The sequence below is a fragment of the Canis lupus genome, chromosome 16 (assembly GCF_048164855.1).
Source record: "Canis lupus baileyi chromosome 16, mCanLup2.hap1, whole genome shotgun sequence".
NCBI lineage: Eukaryota > Metazoa > Chordata > Mammalia > Carnivora > Canidae > Canis > Canis lupus.
This window is the reverse complement of record NC_132853.1, coordinates 27,344,123-27,361,044: the sequence shown is the minus strand read 5'-3', so window position 1 is coordinate 27,361,044 and position 16,922 is coordinate 27,344,123. Positions and strand designations below refer to the sequence as shown.

Below are 16,922 nucleotides of genomic sequence, written 5' to 3'. Positions count from 1 at the left end.
GCTAATATGCCTTCAACTATTAAAACCCCAATCCAACTTTTAGTGTTTAAATTGTTGCTGTAGAAGCAATTTTCGATGGTAGTAGTCCTGTTATTCTGGAGATAGGCAGTATACATACTACAGTTGTGTTTACCTACTTTATTTTTTTAAAGACTTACTTGTTGTTGTTGTTGTTGTTTATGTAAGTAACTTCTACACCCAGTGGGGTCTGAACTCACAACCCTGAAATCAAGAGTTGCACATTCTTCTGACTGAGCAGCCAGGTGCTCTGTGTTTAATGATTAAACAAAAAAAAAGAAAAGAAAAATGTTCTTACTAAAAACCCAAACCAAAACAAAACTAGATTCTCTAAAAAGCTATCTAAACTGTCATTGTAGATAATCTAAATTTTATTTTAGAAAAAATGCATGTTAATTTTTTGAATTTTTGCTATGCACTACAGGTGAAAAAACAGAACTCCATAGAGGTTAGAAAAATATGTGCTAGATCAATTTAGTCAGTATTAAAACCAGGATAAGCTAGATCTACAATTCTTATTTACTATTGGAAATACTTTAAAAATATTTTTCCCTAGATATAAAGTCCTTTTCAGTTGTTTCAGTTTCACCCCTTACATAAAAATTTCCATTCATTATTTGCAAATATGGGATCAGTATTTGTATATTCAAAGATATATAACTGAAACTGTCATGATAATCTTGTTAAATATCTGCAGATTTGAATCTATTTACTTATATGATGGTCCTAATGCACTGTAGTAAGTCCCTATGTTGTTAGTGCTTAATATGCTTTTGTTGAGTATGTGCTCCAAATAATACAATTGAATCCAGAGTGATAGAGGAGCTATTTACTAAAAAAAATACTTTGTAACTCAAGATACCAAGTTTCTGGAAAATAATAGTTGAGGAAGGAGTCACTTCCTTGCTACTTTTTATTTTTGTCTTGGACACTGCCAACAACAATCACTAGTCTCTCTGTGCTTATTACTAACATTTGGGCTGATTCTCTATTGCCCAAACTTCAAATACCTGCTATTTCATGTAAATTCAGATCTATGACCGTTCCAAGACTGAAACATTGATCAATATATCTTATAAAGTATATACCAGAATCGCTATAACTCGAAACCCTTAATGTGTACTATATTGTGTCTGTATTATCACCCGGGTCAGATTCTAGACCACTAGTTAGCCTTGGGAAGAAGACTTAGTTTCCTTATTTGTAAATGGGGACTCTTTGCCTTGTTTCTCTTTGGGTTGAGAGGATTAGGTATATAAAATGGACTTTGAAGACTGTAAAATTGTTTTTGAAATATAAGCATGGATATAGGGATCCATATATGTATTATGTATTAGAACTTTGAATTGAATGAGAAAGAATAAGATCAACCTATACTTATGTTTTCAAAATTTTAATGAACATATTGCCTTTTACTGAGATTATCCTTGAAAGAGGAAATTAATGTTTAAAAAATTATTATTATTAATTTTTAAAGATTTTATCTATTTATTTATTCATGAGAGGCACAGAGAGAAGGCAGAGACATAGGCAGAGGTAGAAGCAGGCTCCATGCAGAGAGCCCGATGTGGAACTTGATTCCAGAACTCCAGGATCACACCCTGAGCTGAAGGCAGATGCTCAACCTCTGAGCCACCCAGGCATCCTAATGTTTCAAAAATTAAATTCTGTAGGTTTATTTTGTTCTTGCCTCTTTAGAGCATATACATTGTATTACATTATATTGTAATGGGCTATGTTAATACATCTGCCTCCCTCACTAGACTGTGAGTTCCTCAAGGGCAGGTTTCAGCTTTTATTAATGCTTCTGTCTCTAGCTTCTAGTGCAGATCCTAATATAATTAAAATAATAAATTATTATTACTACTATTTTAGATTTTATTTATTTGACACAGAGAGAGGGAGCACACAAGCAAGGGGAATAGGAAAGGGAGAAGCAAGTTCCCCATTGAGCATGGAGTCCGATGTGGGGCTTGATCCCAGGACCCTGGGATCGTGACCTGAGCCAAAGGCAGATGCTTAACCTGGGCCACCCAGGTGCCCTTAAAATAATAAATTATTGTCTTCTAATTATCTACTGCATGCTAGATCCCTCCTATGTGTCTCCTAAATTTATTTGACCAAAGAACACCTTATATAACTACAGTGTACTGATGAAACACCAATAAGATCAAAGATACACCTTTTGGATCAACTGGAGAGCAAGCAATACTCTCAAAGCCTATTTTCTTAATTTCTCTATGAAAGTATATCCATATATAATCCCTATTAACATTTTGAAGTATATCCTTTAAATACATATTTTCTGATACTTGTAATCATACTGTATATACTTTTTTTTTTCAGATTCCAATTGAGCTGGTTAGAGGTATGATTGCAGGGAGATAGGGAAATAACTTAGTCTAAGATTCCTCTATCTATCTCTATAAGCCAGTTGAATTAAGCAACAGACTTTTTTTTTTTTTAAGATTTTATTTAGTTATTCATGAGAGACACAGAGAGAGAGGCAGAGATATAGGCAGAGGGAGAAGCAGGCTCCATGCAGGGAGCCCGATATGGGACTCGATCCAGGGATCACGCCCTGAGCCAAAGGCAGAGGCTCAACCAGTGAGCCACCAGGCATCTGCCAGGTGTCCGGCAACAGGCTTTTTTTTTTTTTTAAGTCTATGTATTAAGGGTTCAGTGGCCAAAGAATTAAAAAAAAAAAATCACCTTCCCTCTTAATCTTTTACCCTTGATCTTGAGAAAGAGTATTGTCACAATCTGGGCATCCTGCCACAGAATGATTTGGCCAGTGATACGTTTGAGGGTAAGTTTACTATTGGACGCTGGCTGCTTCTGGGTTCCAAACTTTAATTGGACTTCCAAGGAAGAAATTGAAAAATCAATTTGAGTCTCAAAAGTATCACTGGAAGTGGTATTCTGTAGTTGCATCCTGAAACACATCCCATGTAGGGTATCAATTCTTTCTCTTCTTGTTCCCTCATTTCTATTTTCAGGGAACTCTTACTCACTTTTCAATGAGGACTTTTTTTTTTTTCCTTTTATTTTTTAGTAATCCCTGCACCCAACATGAGGCTCAAACTCACAACCCTGAGATCAAGAGTCGCATGCTCTTCCAGCTGAGCCAGCCAAGTGCCCTTTCAACAAGGACTTTTCCTCATTCATTTCCTCAACTGGCTCACTCCTACTGATACCTTATTAGCAATGAAGTTGTTTATCATTTATTTAATGATAAGTTAATATCATTTCCTGCTCAAGAAAGCAAACTAAAATGTACTTATTTTCAGGAATGGCTGAAATATATATGTCTTAAATTGTATATAAATTTAGAAAAATTAAATATAAAAATATCATTATAGAAAATACTGAAATGACAATTTTTATAGAGAAATTATTGAAATAATTACAGGATACATAACAAAAACCACTTATCACTGAAGAGAGCATACATGTGGTAGTTGGTAAATGCTGCCTGTGTATCAATATAAAGTTTGAGTATCAGTATACAGTTTGCATATTCTTCTGTACTATTGATGTGTTTAGTTTATTTATACCTATAAATACAGATTTCACCAGTTTTTTGGTTTTTTTCCCCTTGACATACAGAAACAAGTCTGCAGTGTTCCAGGGAACCCATATTGAGAAATGCTCTTAGAGCAGCCTGGGTGGCTCAGCGGTTTAGCGCTGCCTTCAGCCCAGGATGTGATCCTGGAGACTCGGGATCGAGTCCCAAGTCAGGTTCCCTGCATGGAGCCTGCTTCTCCCTCTGCCTGTGTCTCTGCCTCTCTCTGTGTCTCTCATGAATAAATAAGTAAAATCTTTAAAAAAATAAATAAATAAATAAATAATTTAAAAAACTAAAAAAAGAGAAATGCTCTTAGTATACACCATCTTTACTCCTTACAAGCTCTTTATTCTCTTAGGTAAATCATATATACTATTTCCAAGGCATGCTATAAATATTGAACGAACAAATGAATTTAGAAATGAAGAAGGGATGCACTTGAGTGTCTCAGTTGGTTAAATGCCTGACTCTCTTGATTTCAGCTCGGGTCATTATCTCAGGGTCATGAGATCAAGCCCCATGTAGGGCCTCATGCTGGCTTGGAGCCTGCTTAAGATTCTCTCTCCCTCTCCCACTGTGCCCCCCAACCCCCGCTTTCATGCTCCCACTCTCACACAAAAGAAAGAAAGGAAAGGAAAAAAATGAAGAAGGAACTTAACTTTTTTGCTTGACTTATTGAATAATTTCATTTTGAGTTGAGATAGGATCATGTCTCAAACATTAGGATATGTTTCATTTATACTAAGCTATCTTTTCCAATATCAGAAAATATTTCATTTTGGAGGGCTTTTTGTTGTTTTTTATGTGTGTCTGATGCACATGGTTATATTTGTCATTGCTTTTGCAAACATCACACACACATATAATGTATACAAAGATGTTAATAATAGTGGTTGGAAATAACTAAAACAACTCTACAATGTTTATTGGTTTATAAAACATTTAGAGGTAAAAAGAAAACTGAACAGTTATTTCTTTACTTCACAGCATCTAAATCTAATTAAAGATACAGAAGAGAATGTTTCCTTTACTTTATCTGTCCTATCAGAAATTAACTGATCACGGGGTACCTGGGTGACACAGTTGGTTAAGTATCTGGTTCTTGGTTTCAGCTCAGGTTGTGATCTCAGAGTCGTGTGATTGAGCACCCTGTCAGGCTCTGTGCTCAGCACAGTGTCTGCTTGAAACTCTCCCTTTGCCACCCCCCCCGCTCTCTCTCTAAAATAAATAAATAAATCTTAAAAAAAGAAAGAATTAACTGATCACAAAGTAATTATGAAGCACTATATATAAGAGGCTCAATGGTGAGCGTCTGCTTTTGGCTCAGGGCGTGATCCTGGAGTCCTGGGATTGAGTCCCATGTTGGGCTCATTGCATGGAGCCTGCTTCTCCCTCTGCCTGTGTCTCTGCCTCTCTCTCTCTCTCTCTCTCTCTGTGTGACTATCATAAAAAAAAAAAAAGAAAACTCGGGAAGTATATAGTGAAGCTATGAATAAAGTGAATTGGGACTTTTCAGAGAAGATTTTCTCAATGAAGTGAAAAATGTGAACTGGTAGAGGGAGGCAGTATGATGTAAGCAGAAGAATTATAAACATATTAGGGCACCATGTAAAATCTGTGACATTCATTCTCTTCCCCATTTCATAATTTAATAACTAATTAAAATTTAAACATTTGTTTATATATATCAGATGGTGATTTGCAAAGCCAGGCATTCTTTAAACTGATTATTGAAGGAAAAGAAAAATTGGTGGCAAGTGTGCTTCTATAAGTGATATGATAACTGGAAAAAAAAGGAATTCAATAGGTCATGATCCTGGGGTCCTGGAATTGAGTCCCCTTGGGGAGCCTGCTCCTCCTTTGGCCTATGTCTCTGCCTCTCTGTGTCTCTCATGAATAAATAAATAAGTAATCTTAAAAACAAAAAAAGAAAAGGTATTCAAATAATTTCGTGAGACAAGAGCTACATACCAATAAATAATTCCTTGGAGAGGAATGGCATACTTTTTAATTAGTCCCTTAGTTACTCTCCAGGCTTTCACCATATGTATCTAACAAGTAATTTATATTATCATTATGGACTTTATCTTCAAGCTTTAGAAACAAATAGAAGAATATGGGAATAGGGACCAATATGTATAGATATAAAACTGAAATAAAGGCATTCCATGAGTGACAGCATAAAAGCTGCTACATAGTGATGGAAAAGATGGGATCTGAAATCATATAGCTTATTCGTGAATCATAGTTCCCCTTGTTAGCTATGTGGCTGTACCCATTTTTTTTTTCTGATTGTGAGTCTTTCTTTCTTCTTTCTTTCTTTCTTTCTTTCTTTCTTTCTTTCTTTCTTTCTTTCTTTCTTTCTTTCTTTCTTTCTTGTTCATGAGAGACACAGAGAAAGAGGCAGAGACATAGGCGGAGGGAGAAGCAGGCTCCCCATGAGGAGCCTGATGTGGGACTCAATCTCAGGACCCCAGGATCACAAGCTGAGTGAAAGGCAGATGCTCAACCACTGAGCCACCCAGGTGCCCCTGGTTATGGGAGTTTTAATAAAATGATATGTAAATTACTAAGTACAGTGTATAGCTTCTATTAATTTTTTAATATTTCAATTATCTTTTCATTGTTTTATTTAATACTATTAATTTCATAAACTTATAAAATCAAAGATCTTAAGTAATAATGTTTTCATGCTTAAGTTGTTAGGCTTAAAGATTATTTATATATTTATTTATTTATTTGAGAGAGAGAGAGATAGCACAAATGGGAGGGGCAAAGGGAGAAGTAGAGAATGTCAAGCAGACTCCATGCTGAGCATGGAGCTTGATGTGGTGCTTGATCCCAGGACCCTGAGATCATGACTTGAGCAAAAACCAAGTCAGATGCTTAACTGACTGCGCCACTCAGGTGCCCCAAGCTGTTAGGTTTAAATGAATAATAATTAAAATCAATATGGAAAGCAGACATAAAAAATAGATATGCACACTTGGAATGTAAATATTAGTGAAAATTGTATTAACTATGGGAGTTTATTTCAGAGTACTGAATCTCTGTCCTATTTTTGCCTAACTCAATTTCCCCAAGCCAAAAGATCATTTCAATTCAAATATATGCAAAAGTATTAAGACTCCATGAACCCATCACCTGGATACAAACATTGACCATCATGCACTCACAGTTTTTTTTTAAAAGGCAGTTTCACTTAAGAATATATTTGATGTATTAATAAAAATTATTTAATTTCAACCCTTGAGTACACATAACTTTTTTTTTAAGTAGATGTCTTTTTAAAATTTTTATTTTAAATAAGCTTTATTCCCATCATGGGGCTTGAACTCATGGTCCTGAGATCAAGAGTTACATACTCTACAAACTGAGCCAGCCAGGCACCCTGAGTACACATACCTTTTAATATTTTGTGTGACAAAATTGGAAGTGCATACAAAATATTTTTGTTGCATATCAGAGTACAATGGTGGTTGTCTTGAGGAAAAGCACTTGTGCAATCATTTGAATGGTGAGCTGAATTAGCCTTTATTTTTTTTTCTCACTGAACGCCATTTTTACTTAAAAAAAAAAAAAAAACTAGACTATTCAACAGATATATTCTTGAAAATTATGTCTGTCATTAGAAGAAAAATAAGGTAGCTGCCTTCTATTAAGGCAGTACCAATGGTTACATTTGAATTTTCAAGCAAAAATTAGAAATTTGGAAAACTTATATCCTCCACTGTGAGCTTGATAGCTTTCTAAAGATTTTCCTGATGAGGTAAGGTATTAACAAATGTGACTTTATTTTGTTGTTGTTGTTGTTTGTAAAGATTTTATTTATTTATTCATGAGAGATACAGAGAGAGAGAGGCAGAGACACAGGCAGAGGGAGAAGCAGGCTCCATGCAGGAAGCCCGATGTGGGACTCAATCCCGGGACTCCAGGATCACGCCCTGAGCCAAAGACAGACGTTCAACCACTGAGCCACCCAGACATTCCCATATATGACTTTAAAAAATATTGTATAATGAGGGACACCTGAGTGGCTCAGTGGTTGAATGTCCGCCTTTGGCTCAGGGTGTGGTCCCAGGGTCCTGGGATCAAATCCCGCATCAGGCTTCCTGTGAGGAGGGAGCCTGCTTCTCCCTTTGCCTGTGTCTCTGCCTCTCTCTTTGTGCCTTTCATGAATAAATAAATAAAATATTTTTTAAAAAATTAAATAAAAAATATTTTATAATGAAATGTGTCAACATTTAGAAGATCCACATGATTCAGTGAATTAGTATTTTCTAAAAGAACAATGCGTGGTATAAAACCATGTATGACTGAAAGATCCATTCAAAGTTTAAGATGGACTTAGGGGTGCCTTGGTGGCTCAGTCGGTTGAGAACTGGACTCTTGATTTCAGGGTTGTGAGTTCAAGTCCTGTTGGGCATGGAGCCTGCTTAAACAAACAAACTACATTCAAGATGATTTTCATGTAATAGAGTATGAAAAAGTCATTCGTATGATTCAGATTCTACAGCGAAACTAACTTTTAAGAAACTACTACTTGTTAAAATTTGGTGCAGTATCAAAAAAGAATCTTTCTTTTCCAACTACCTATCTGAGGGTTGATATACATGTATGAAGCAGATATAAGAATCTAGCTACCTTCTATAAAGCAGTAAAGTGACTTGCAAAATGTAAAATAATGCCACTTTTTATTAAATAGTTTGGGAAGATAGTTAATTATTTTCATAAAATGATATGTTAACAAAAAAAAGTTATGTTAACATGTAATGGGTTTATTACTGCTATTTCAAATAAATAAATTAAAAATTTTGGGGATGCCTGGATGGCTCAGTGGTTGAGTATCTGCCTTTGGCTCAGGTCCTGATCCCAGAATCCGGGATCAAGTCCCACATGGGATCCTTGCAGGGGAACCTGCTTCTCCCTCTGCCTATGTCTCTGCCTCTCTCTGTTTCTGTCTCTCATGAATAAAATATAAAATCTTTTATAAATAAATAAATATGTAAACAAACAAACATTTTTAATATTGGGGGTCCCTGGCTGGCTCAGTCAGTGGAACATACAACTCTTTTTTTTTTTTTAATTTTTATTTATTCATGATAGGCACACAGTGAGAGAGAGAGAGGCAGAGACACAGGCAGAGGGAGAAGCAGGCTCCATGCACCGGGAGCCTGACGTGGGATTCGATCCCGGATCTCCAGGATCGCGCCCTGGGCCAAAGGCAGGCGCCAAACCGCTGCGCCACCCAGGGATCCCTGGAACATACAACTCTTGTTCTCAGGGTTATGAATTTGAGTTCCATGTTGGGCCTAGAGATTACTTAAAATTAAAAAAAAATTTTTTTTAAATATTGAATTTTTTAAAAGATTTTATTTATTCATGAGAGACATAGAGAGACAGACATAGGCAGAGGGAGAAGTAGGCTCCCTGTGGGGAGCCCAATGAGGGACTCAATCCCAGGACCCCAGGATCATGATCTGAGCCAAAGACAGATGCTGAACCACTGAGCCACCCAGGTTCCCCAATATTCAATATGTAATTATTAATGATATAACCCACATAATCAAGGGGATCCTGGGTGACTCAGTCAGTTAAGCATCTTGATTTCAGCTCAGGTCATAATCTCAGGGTGTGCCCCACTTTCTGCTCCATGCTCATCGTGGAGTCCACTTGTCTTTCTCCCTCTGCTCCTCCCCCTGCTCATGCACATGTGCTCTCTCAAATAAATAAATAAATAAATAAATAAATAAATAAATAAATAAATCTTTAACCCACATCAAAAGCTCTTTGAGTACTCAGAAAAAGAATCCTGAGACCAAAATGGCTGGGAACTGGGGCACCTGGGTAGCTCAGTCAGTTAAGTGTCTGCCTTCCTCTTGGGTCATGATCCCAAGGTCTTGAGATCAAGCCCTGCATCAGTTTCCTTGCTCAACGGGAGCCTGCTTTTCCCCATCCCTCTGCCTGCCATTCCCCCTCCTTGTACTCTGTCAAACAAATAAATAAAATCTTTAAATAAAATAGTTGGGAACTAAAGTTTAAAGCATTGACTGTGAAAAGAATTGTAATCTAAAGTGATAAGAAAGTATTTCATGGAGGAGATGAGAATTGAATTCATTCTGGTGTTAAGATTAAAAAATATTGGGAGGCTGTGGTGAAGAGAACGTTGCAGGCATATGCCATGTTTTGATTTTGATTCTCCTCTCTATCTTAAAAATAGTGCATATTTATTGTAGAGGGTTTGTAAGATATAGAAGAATGCGTATTAGAAATAATTTGTATTTCAGCCACCTGGAGATAACTGCTATTTATTTGACTTATTAAGTTAAACTACTGACTGCTTTATTATGTCAAAAAAGCAAAGAAAATGGAAAGACACAAAAGTCAGCTTGAAGGAGCTATGATATTTATTGACTTTGGTCTCTTGGTGAAGGTGGAAGGTAGTATCTGCCAGGCTTTTTTATTTTGAAGCTACTTTTTTTTTTTTTTAAGATTTATTTATTCATGAGAGACACAGAGAGTCAGAGACACAGTCAGAGGGAGAAGCAGCCTCCTCCTTGATCCCGGATTCCAGGATCACGCCCTGAGCCAAAGGCAGATGCTCAACCGCTGAGCCACCCAGGCATCCCTGAAGCTACTCTTTACTTTGTAATGAATAATTACTTTTTTTTTTTTGAATAATTACTTTTGTAAGGAGGTGTTTGGGGCTTTTTTTTTTTTTAAGATTTATTTATTTATTCATGAGAGACACAGAGAGGCAGAGACATAGGCAGAGGGAGAAGCAGGCTCCCCATGGAGAGCCTGATATGGGACTCAATCCCAGGACCCCGAGATCAGGACCCAGGTGCCCTGTAGGGAGGTTTTTTGAAACTACATAAATATCCCATTCCTCATCAATCTTTCAGTCCATTTATTAAAATGGACTCAATATTTTCTTTCTTTTTGGGAGCAGGGGAGTCAACATTTTCTGTTTTATTTGAAAATGGTAAAAAAAAAGAAAAAAAAAAGAAAAATGGTTTAAAATCTATTACTGTTGGGGCGCCTGGGTAACTCAGTTAAGTGTCTGCCTTCAGCTCAGGTCATGATCTTGGGGTCCTGGGATCTAGCCACATTGGGCTCCCTGCTCAGTGGGGAGTCTGCTTATGCCTCTCCCTCTGCCCCTTCCCCCCCCCCCCGAACTTGTGCATGCTCTCTCTCTCTCAAATAAATAAATAAAATCTTCTTTTTTTTTTTTTTAAGTGGATAAGCCAGGCAGCGCAGATGGCTCAGCGGTTTAGCACCACCTTTAGCCCAGGGCTTGATCCTGGAGACCCAGGATGAGTCCTACATCAGGCTTCCCTGCAGGGAGCCTGCTTCTCTCTCTGCCTGTCTCTGTCTCTTTCTCTCTGTGTGTCTCTCATGAATAAATAAAATCTTTTTTTTAAAACAGTGGATAAGCCAAACTAAAAAACAATCCGTTACTGTTATTATTTTGATGCTAACATTTTCCCAGGTTTGGCCAGTGAGAGCTTATTTAAAATGGCTTCTGTATCCTTTTGATTTCCTTGCTTTTTGGCACAACAGTCAGTAGCTTAACTTATTTAACCTGCTAATAACCATTTTTGTAGCACTCTTGTCTTTTTTGGTCATATTCCAGAGTGTTTTGTTCTTGAATATTGATTATTTGAATATAACACGTTTCTATAGTTTTTGACTAAAACAAATACCAACTAGATTTTTTATTATTATTATTATTATTTAGAGAGGGAGAAAGAGAGAGAGAAGGAAAGAGAGAGGAGGGGCAGAAGGAGAGGGAGAGAGACTCTTAAGCAGGCTCCATGCCCAGGGTGGAGCCCAACATGGGACTTGATCTCACCACCCTGAGATCATGACCTGAGCCAAAGTCAAAGGTTTAACCAACTGAGCCTCCCAGGGGCCCCAACACCAACTAGCTTTTTAAAAGTCATTTAACATATAAAAAAATTATTTAACTTCAAAGGAGCACTTACTTTTGACAAAAACTATAGTCTTCATATTTACTTCATCTGATTTCTATTGGGCATCAACTCTAGTAACTAAAGTAAACCTAAAATCAAAGTAGCCTTTTTCACATGGGTATTCCACTCTCTCTGCTAAACTATGGAACTCTAGAACATTCAGTTAATATATTCATTTCTTTATGCTTTGTGGTTTTTTTTTTTTTTTAAGATTTTATTTATTTACTCGTGAGAGACACACAGAGAGAGAGGCAGAGACACAGGCAGAGGGAGAAGCAGGCTCCATGCAGGGAGCCTGTTGTGGGGCTTGATCCCAGGACTCCAGGATCACGCCATGGGCCGAAGGCAGGCACTAAACCACTGAGCCACCCAGGGATCCCCATGTTTTGTGTTTCTATTGATTATTAAGTTGCCATAAAAGCACAATCTAACAATATAAAAGAAGAAGAAAATTTTAATACCCTCACAAATATGTCAAGATGGTATTGTATGTGAAACATTTTAATGCTAATACTTGAACAGTACCACAAACTTGAAGTGTTTCTTTTTCTTAAAAGAAATTGGCTATTTTTCTGAAGTATTTGGAATAATATTTCCTGAGTGTTTTTCCTGTGCCTTCCATTAATTTTTGTAATACTGAAATCTTTCAGTTTTAAAATATTTTAAAACTTATAGCTAGCATGTTATGTTAATTGATTCAACCAGTGTATATAATATTTTTTAAAAGATTTTATTTATTTATTCATGACAGACACAGAGAGAGAGAGAGAGAGAGAGGCAGAGGCACAAGCAGAGGGAGAAGCAGGCTCCATGAAGGAGCCTGACTTGGGACTCAATCTGGGACTCCAGGATCACGCCCTGGGCTGAAGGCAGGCGTTACACTGCTGAGCCACATAGGCATCCCTATATAATATTAGATACTTTTTATCTGTGTCATTTTTGTCATTGCAGTATTATTCTATTACTCATTCATCAGTCAGTGGACTGTCACCAAGCACCAGTTACCATAATAGTGGCAATATGATAATAATAGCAATAATCCTTTACTTTTACTGAATATTCATTATTTCATTGAATTTAATGCTGTAGTTATAAAATGCACATTTTTTTCTTTTTTGCGGTGGGGAAGGGATAGAAGGAGAGAGAATTTTAAGCAGACTCCATGCTCAGTGTAGAACCCAATGCAAGGCTCAATCTCGGGCCTCAATCTCATGACCTTGAGATCATGATCAGGGCCAAAAGCAAAGAGTTAGATGTTTAACTGACTAAGCCACCCAGGCACCACTAAAATGCACATATTTAATATGCTGATAAGAGAGAGCACATCTTGCCCAAATAAACTATTACACACCATCTGTTGTAAAATGCACACTAACTTATAAGATGTTAAAAAGGGAAAAACTATCATTTTTTGAATTGATGACATAAGGCACCTGACATGTGAATCCATTTAATTACATCAGTCCTGTGAGATAGGTGTTATCATCATCCTCATTCTTTTTTTTTCTTTTTAAAGATTTTATTTGGGGGGTGGGGGAGTACCTGGCTGACTCGGTCAGTAGAACATGTCGCTCTTGATCTCAGGGTCATGAGTTTGAGCCCCACGTTGGGGGTAAAGTTTACTTAACAACAATAAAAAATTTTTAAAGATTTTATTTATTCATGAAAGAGAAAGAGAGAGAGAGAGAGAGGCAGAGACATAAGGCAGAGGGAGAAGCAGGATCGATGCAGGAAGCCTGATGTGGGACTCAATCCTGGGACTCTGAGATCATGCCCTGGGCCAAAGGCAGACGCTCAACCACTGAGCCACCCAGGCACCCCCCCCAATTAAAAAAATAATAATCTCTATCTCCCCCCCAATCCGCCCCCCCCCCACCTCCCCCACCACCAGTGTGGGCCTGGAACTCACAACCCGGAGATCTAGAGTCTCACGCTCCATTGACTGAGCCAGCCAGGTATCTCTCATTCTTATAGATAAGGAAGCTCAGTCCCAGAGAGGTTATGTAACTTTCCTTAAGGTCATGCAAGTATCAGATAGATTTGAGAGCAAAGATCCTAACTCCACCTTCAACTACTACACTATACTGCCTTCGGCCAAGGTGATTAAAGGATTCACTTTTTTTTTAGTAATTTATAGGAAAAGGAGGAGTCAGTTTAATAACTTATGATATGATAAATGCCTTATTAGAGAGATGTATAAGAGAGTATGGGGATGTAGAGGAGATGGTTTAACAGTTTCTGAGAAGGTGTATATGTACCAAGTCCTCTTCTTTCTTTCCTATGACAGGCTGATATTGTAGCTTTTCTTTTTTTATTTTTAAGATTTTATTTCTTTATTCATGGGAGACACAGAGAGGCAGAGACATAGGCAGAGGGAGAAGCAGCTCCCTGTGGTAAGCCCGACTGGGGACTGGATCCCAGGACCCCAGGATCACGACCTGAACCAAAGGCAGATGCTCAACCATTGAGCCACCTAGGTACCTCCCTGCTATTGTAGCTTTATTTATTTATTTTTAAAGATTTTATTTATTTATTCATGAGAGACACAGAGAGAGGTAGAGACACAGAGGGAGAAGCAGACTCCCTGCGAGGAACCCGATATGAGACTCCATCTCGGGCCTGGGATCATGCCCTGAGCCGAAGGCAGACATTCAACTGCTGAGGTACCCAGGCGTCCCAATATTGTAGCTTTATAGAAATGTTTAGGTTCTAACCTTTCTGTGTTGCTGTGGCTTTGTTGTCATCTTTAATTCTTACTGGTGCAGCCAAAAAGCAATTCAAAATACCATTACATTCTTTAAAACACTTGTAATGTCTACATGCCATATAAACATCAAGATTCACTAGATATATCTTTTTTTTTTTTAAGATTTATTTATTTATTCATGAGAGACACAGCGACAGAGAGAGAGAGGCAGAGACACAGGCAGACAGAGAAGCAAGCTCCATACAGGTAGCCCGACGTGGGATTCGATTCCGGGACTCCAGGATCATGCCCTGGGCCGAAGGCAGGTGCTAAACCACTGAGCCACCCAGGGATTCCCACTAGATGTATCTTATTAAAGTGAATTTCTGGAAAAATTAAAAAATTCACATTAGGGGCGCCTGGGTGGCTAAGTCAGGTAAGCTTCTCTGCCTTTGGCTCAGATCATGATCCCTGGGGTCCTGAGATCGAGCCCTGCTCAGCGGGAAGCCTGCTTCTCCCTCTCCCTCTGCCCCCGTCCCCCTGCTTGTGCTTACACACTCTTTAAAATAAATTTAAAAAAATTTTTTTTAAGATTTTATTTATTTATTCATGAGAGACACAGAGAGAGGCAGAGACACAGGTAGAGGGAGAAACAGTCTCCCTGCAGGGAGCCTGACTCGGGACTGGAACCCAGGTCTCCAGGATCATGCCCTGGGCCCAAGGCAGGTGCCAAACTGCTAAGCCACCCAAGTGTACTTAAAATAAATAAAATATTTAAACAAAATTAAAAATTTAAGAAGTTCAAATTAGCCAAGTAAATGAAGTTTAAATTTAATGTTTTCACAGGTGCTGGAGAAAATTTGGAGAATACAATGGCAGCCTTTAAACAGTAAGTATACAAAAAGGTATTCTTTATAGTTTATCTATGATGTGATGATGATTCACAAAGTGAGGATAGCATACGTGTCACATCCACTTGTGATAATTGTTTCTATTTTATTAAAATCACTTTTTTTATTTTTTATTTTTTAGCTAGTCTGAAGTGTTACAAAGACTGGCTTCTGCATAACTGAAAAACTAGATCAGAGTTGTGGGTAATCAAAAGATACTATAGTTCTAAAGCTGAAAGAAGGCATTTGTAACAAGGAACACACTGTGTGTAATGCTAATTAGTCTTGGAGAGAAAGAGAAAAGGAGAAAATGAAACAACTGTTAACATTGGTTGCTGTTTATGAATAGGATTATGTGTCTGCCCTGTAATTCTTCTACAGACCTGAAACTGTGATCTGGTCTTTCTTGTTTGAAGCCTTATGAGTATTAATCCTTTTTTTTTTTTTTGAATAAGGTAAATTAGATTTTCTCTAATGTTTCAATTATTCACATTTCATATAGATCTCTATTAGAATACCTCACAGAAAAGCAGCAGGAGAGACAGAAATGAAAGCTGACTGATACTTTGTTCTCTGTCTTAGAGTAAATGATCATCATTAGTCTGTGGTAATGGTGAGAACACTGTTTTCTTTTCCCTGAAAAATAAAGCAGAGAATATGAAAAGTTAAACCCCATGGAAGACCTTACCTTTCCATATTTAGTAAGAAAGGTATTTTCTTATATATTTGTTGAGCCATTTTTATGCATACAATTGGGGCTGAGAAATCAGAAGTTGGCTTGAGTTTTTGTTCTGTTTCTCATCATTCAAAGACACCTTAAAATTTAGGGGGCACCTGGCTGGTTCAGTTGGTAGAGCATGTGACCCTTGATCTTGGGGTTATTTTTTTTTTTTAATTTTTATTTATTTATGATAGTCACACAGAGAGAGAGAGAGGTAGAGACACAGGCAGAGGGAGAAGCAGGCTCCATGCACCAGGAGCCCGACGTGGGATTCGATCCTGAGTCTCCAGGATCGCACCCTGGGCCAAAGGCAGGCGCCAAACCGCTGCACCACCCAGGGATCCCTGATCTTGGGGTTATAAGATCGAGCCCCATGTTGGGCATGGAGAGTACTTAAAAATAACAAAGACACCTGAGAGTTTATTTTTCCTGTTATCGGGTCCAAATGTACTGTTTCTCCATATTCTAGTTTCATCTAAATCCTATTCTACTGTGCTCATCATTGCTCACTCTTCCTGTTCTATAATACAATGCCTTTGAGGCGCCTGGATGGCTCAGTCGGTTAAACGCCTGCCTTTGGATCAGGTCATGATCCCAGGGTCCTGGCATCAAGCCCTGCATGGGGCTCCCCACTGAGCAGGGAGCCTGCTTCTCCCTCTCCTGCTCTCCCTGCTTGTGCTCTTTCTCAAATAAATAAATAAATAAAATCTTTAAAAAAAAAATGTCTTTGACTATAATATCCAAATTCTCTTATAGCCCTAAAAATGCAAAACTTTCTTCCTGTCTGTGGAAAGAACTTTACAGATTCTGAAACAAAATATTTTAAATTAAGTCAAAATAAGATAAAGTACGTTACTTTAAATTATCTTCTCTGGGTAGCCCTGGTGGCTCAGTGGTTTGGCACCGCCTTCAGCCCAGGGCTTGATCCTGGAGACCCAGGATCGAGTCCCACGTCAGGCTCCCTGCATGGAGCCTGCTTCTCCCTCTGCCTGTGTCTCTGCCTCTCTGTGTGTGTGTGTCTCTCATGAATAAATAAATAAAATCTTTAAAAAATATATAAATA

At 37.9% G+C, this 16,922-nt stretch overlaps 1 protein-coding gene across 4 annotated transcripts in view; it reads left to right on the top strand.

Annotated features, from left to right (window-relative positions):
* GDPD1 (glycerophosphodiester phosphodiesterase domain containing 1) overlaps window positions 1-16,922 on the top strand; it is a 53,782-nt gene that overhangs the window by 1,533 nt on the left and 35,327 nt on the right. For all 4 annotated transcript variants that reach the window (XR_012008729.1, XM_072779749.1, XM_072779748.1 and 1 more), the window contains exon 2: window positions 15,095-15,137. Coding sequence is in view for 3 of the 4 variants with exons in the window: in XM_072779749.1 (XP_072635850.1) it covers window positions 15,095-15,137 (43 nt within the window). In the remaining variant the exon portion in view is untranslated. The remainder of the gene's footprint in view (window positions 1-15,094; window positions 15,138-16,922) is intronic.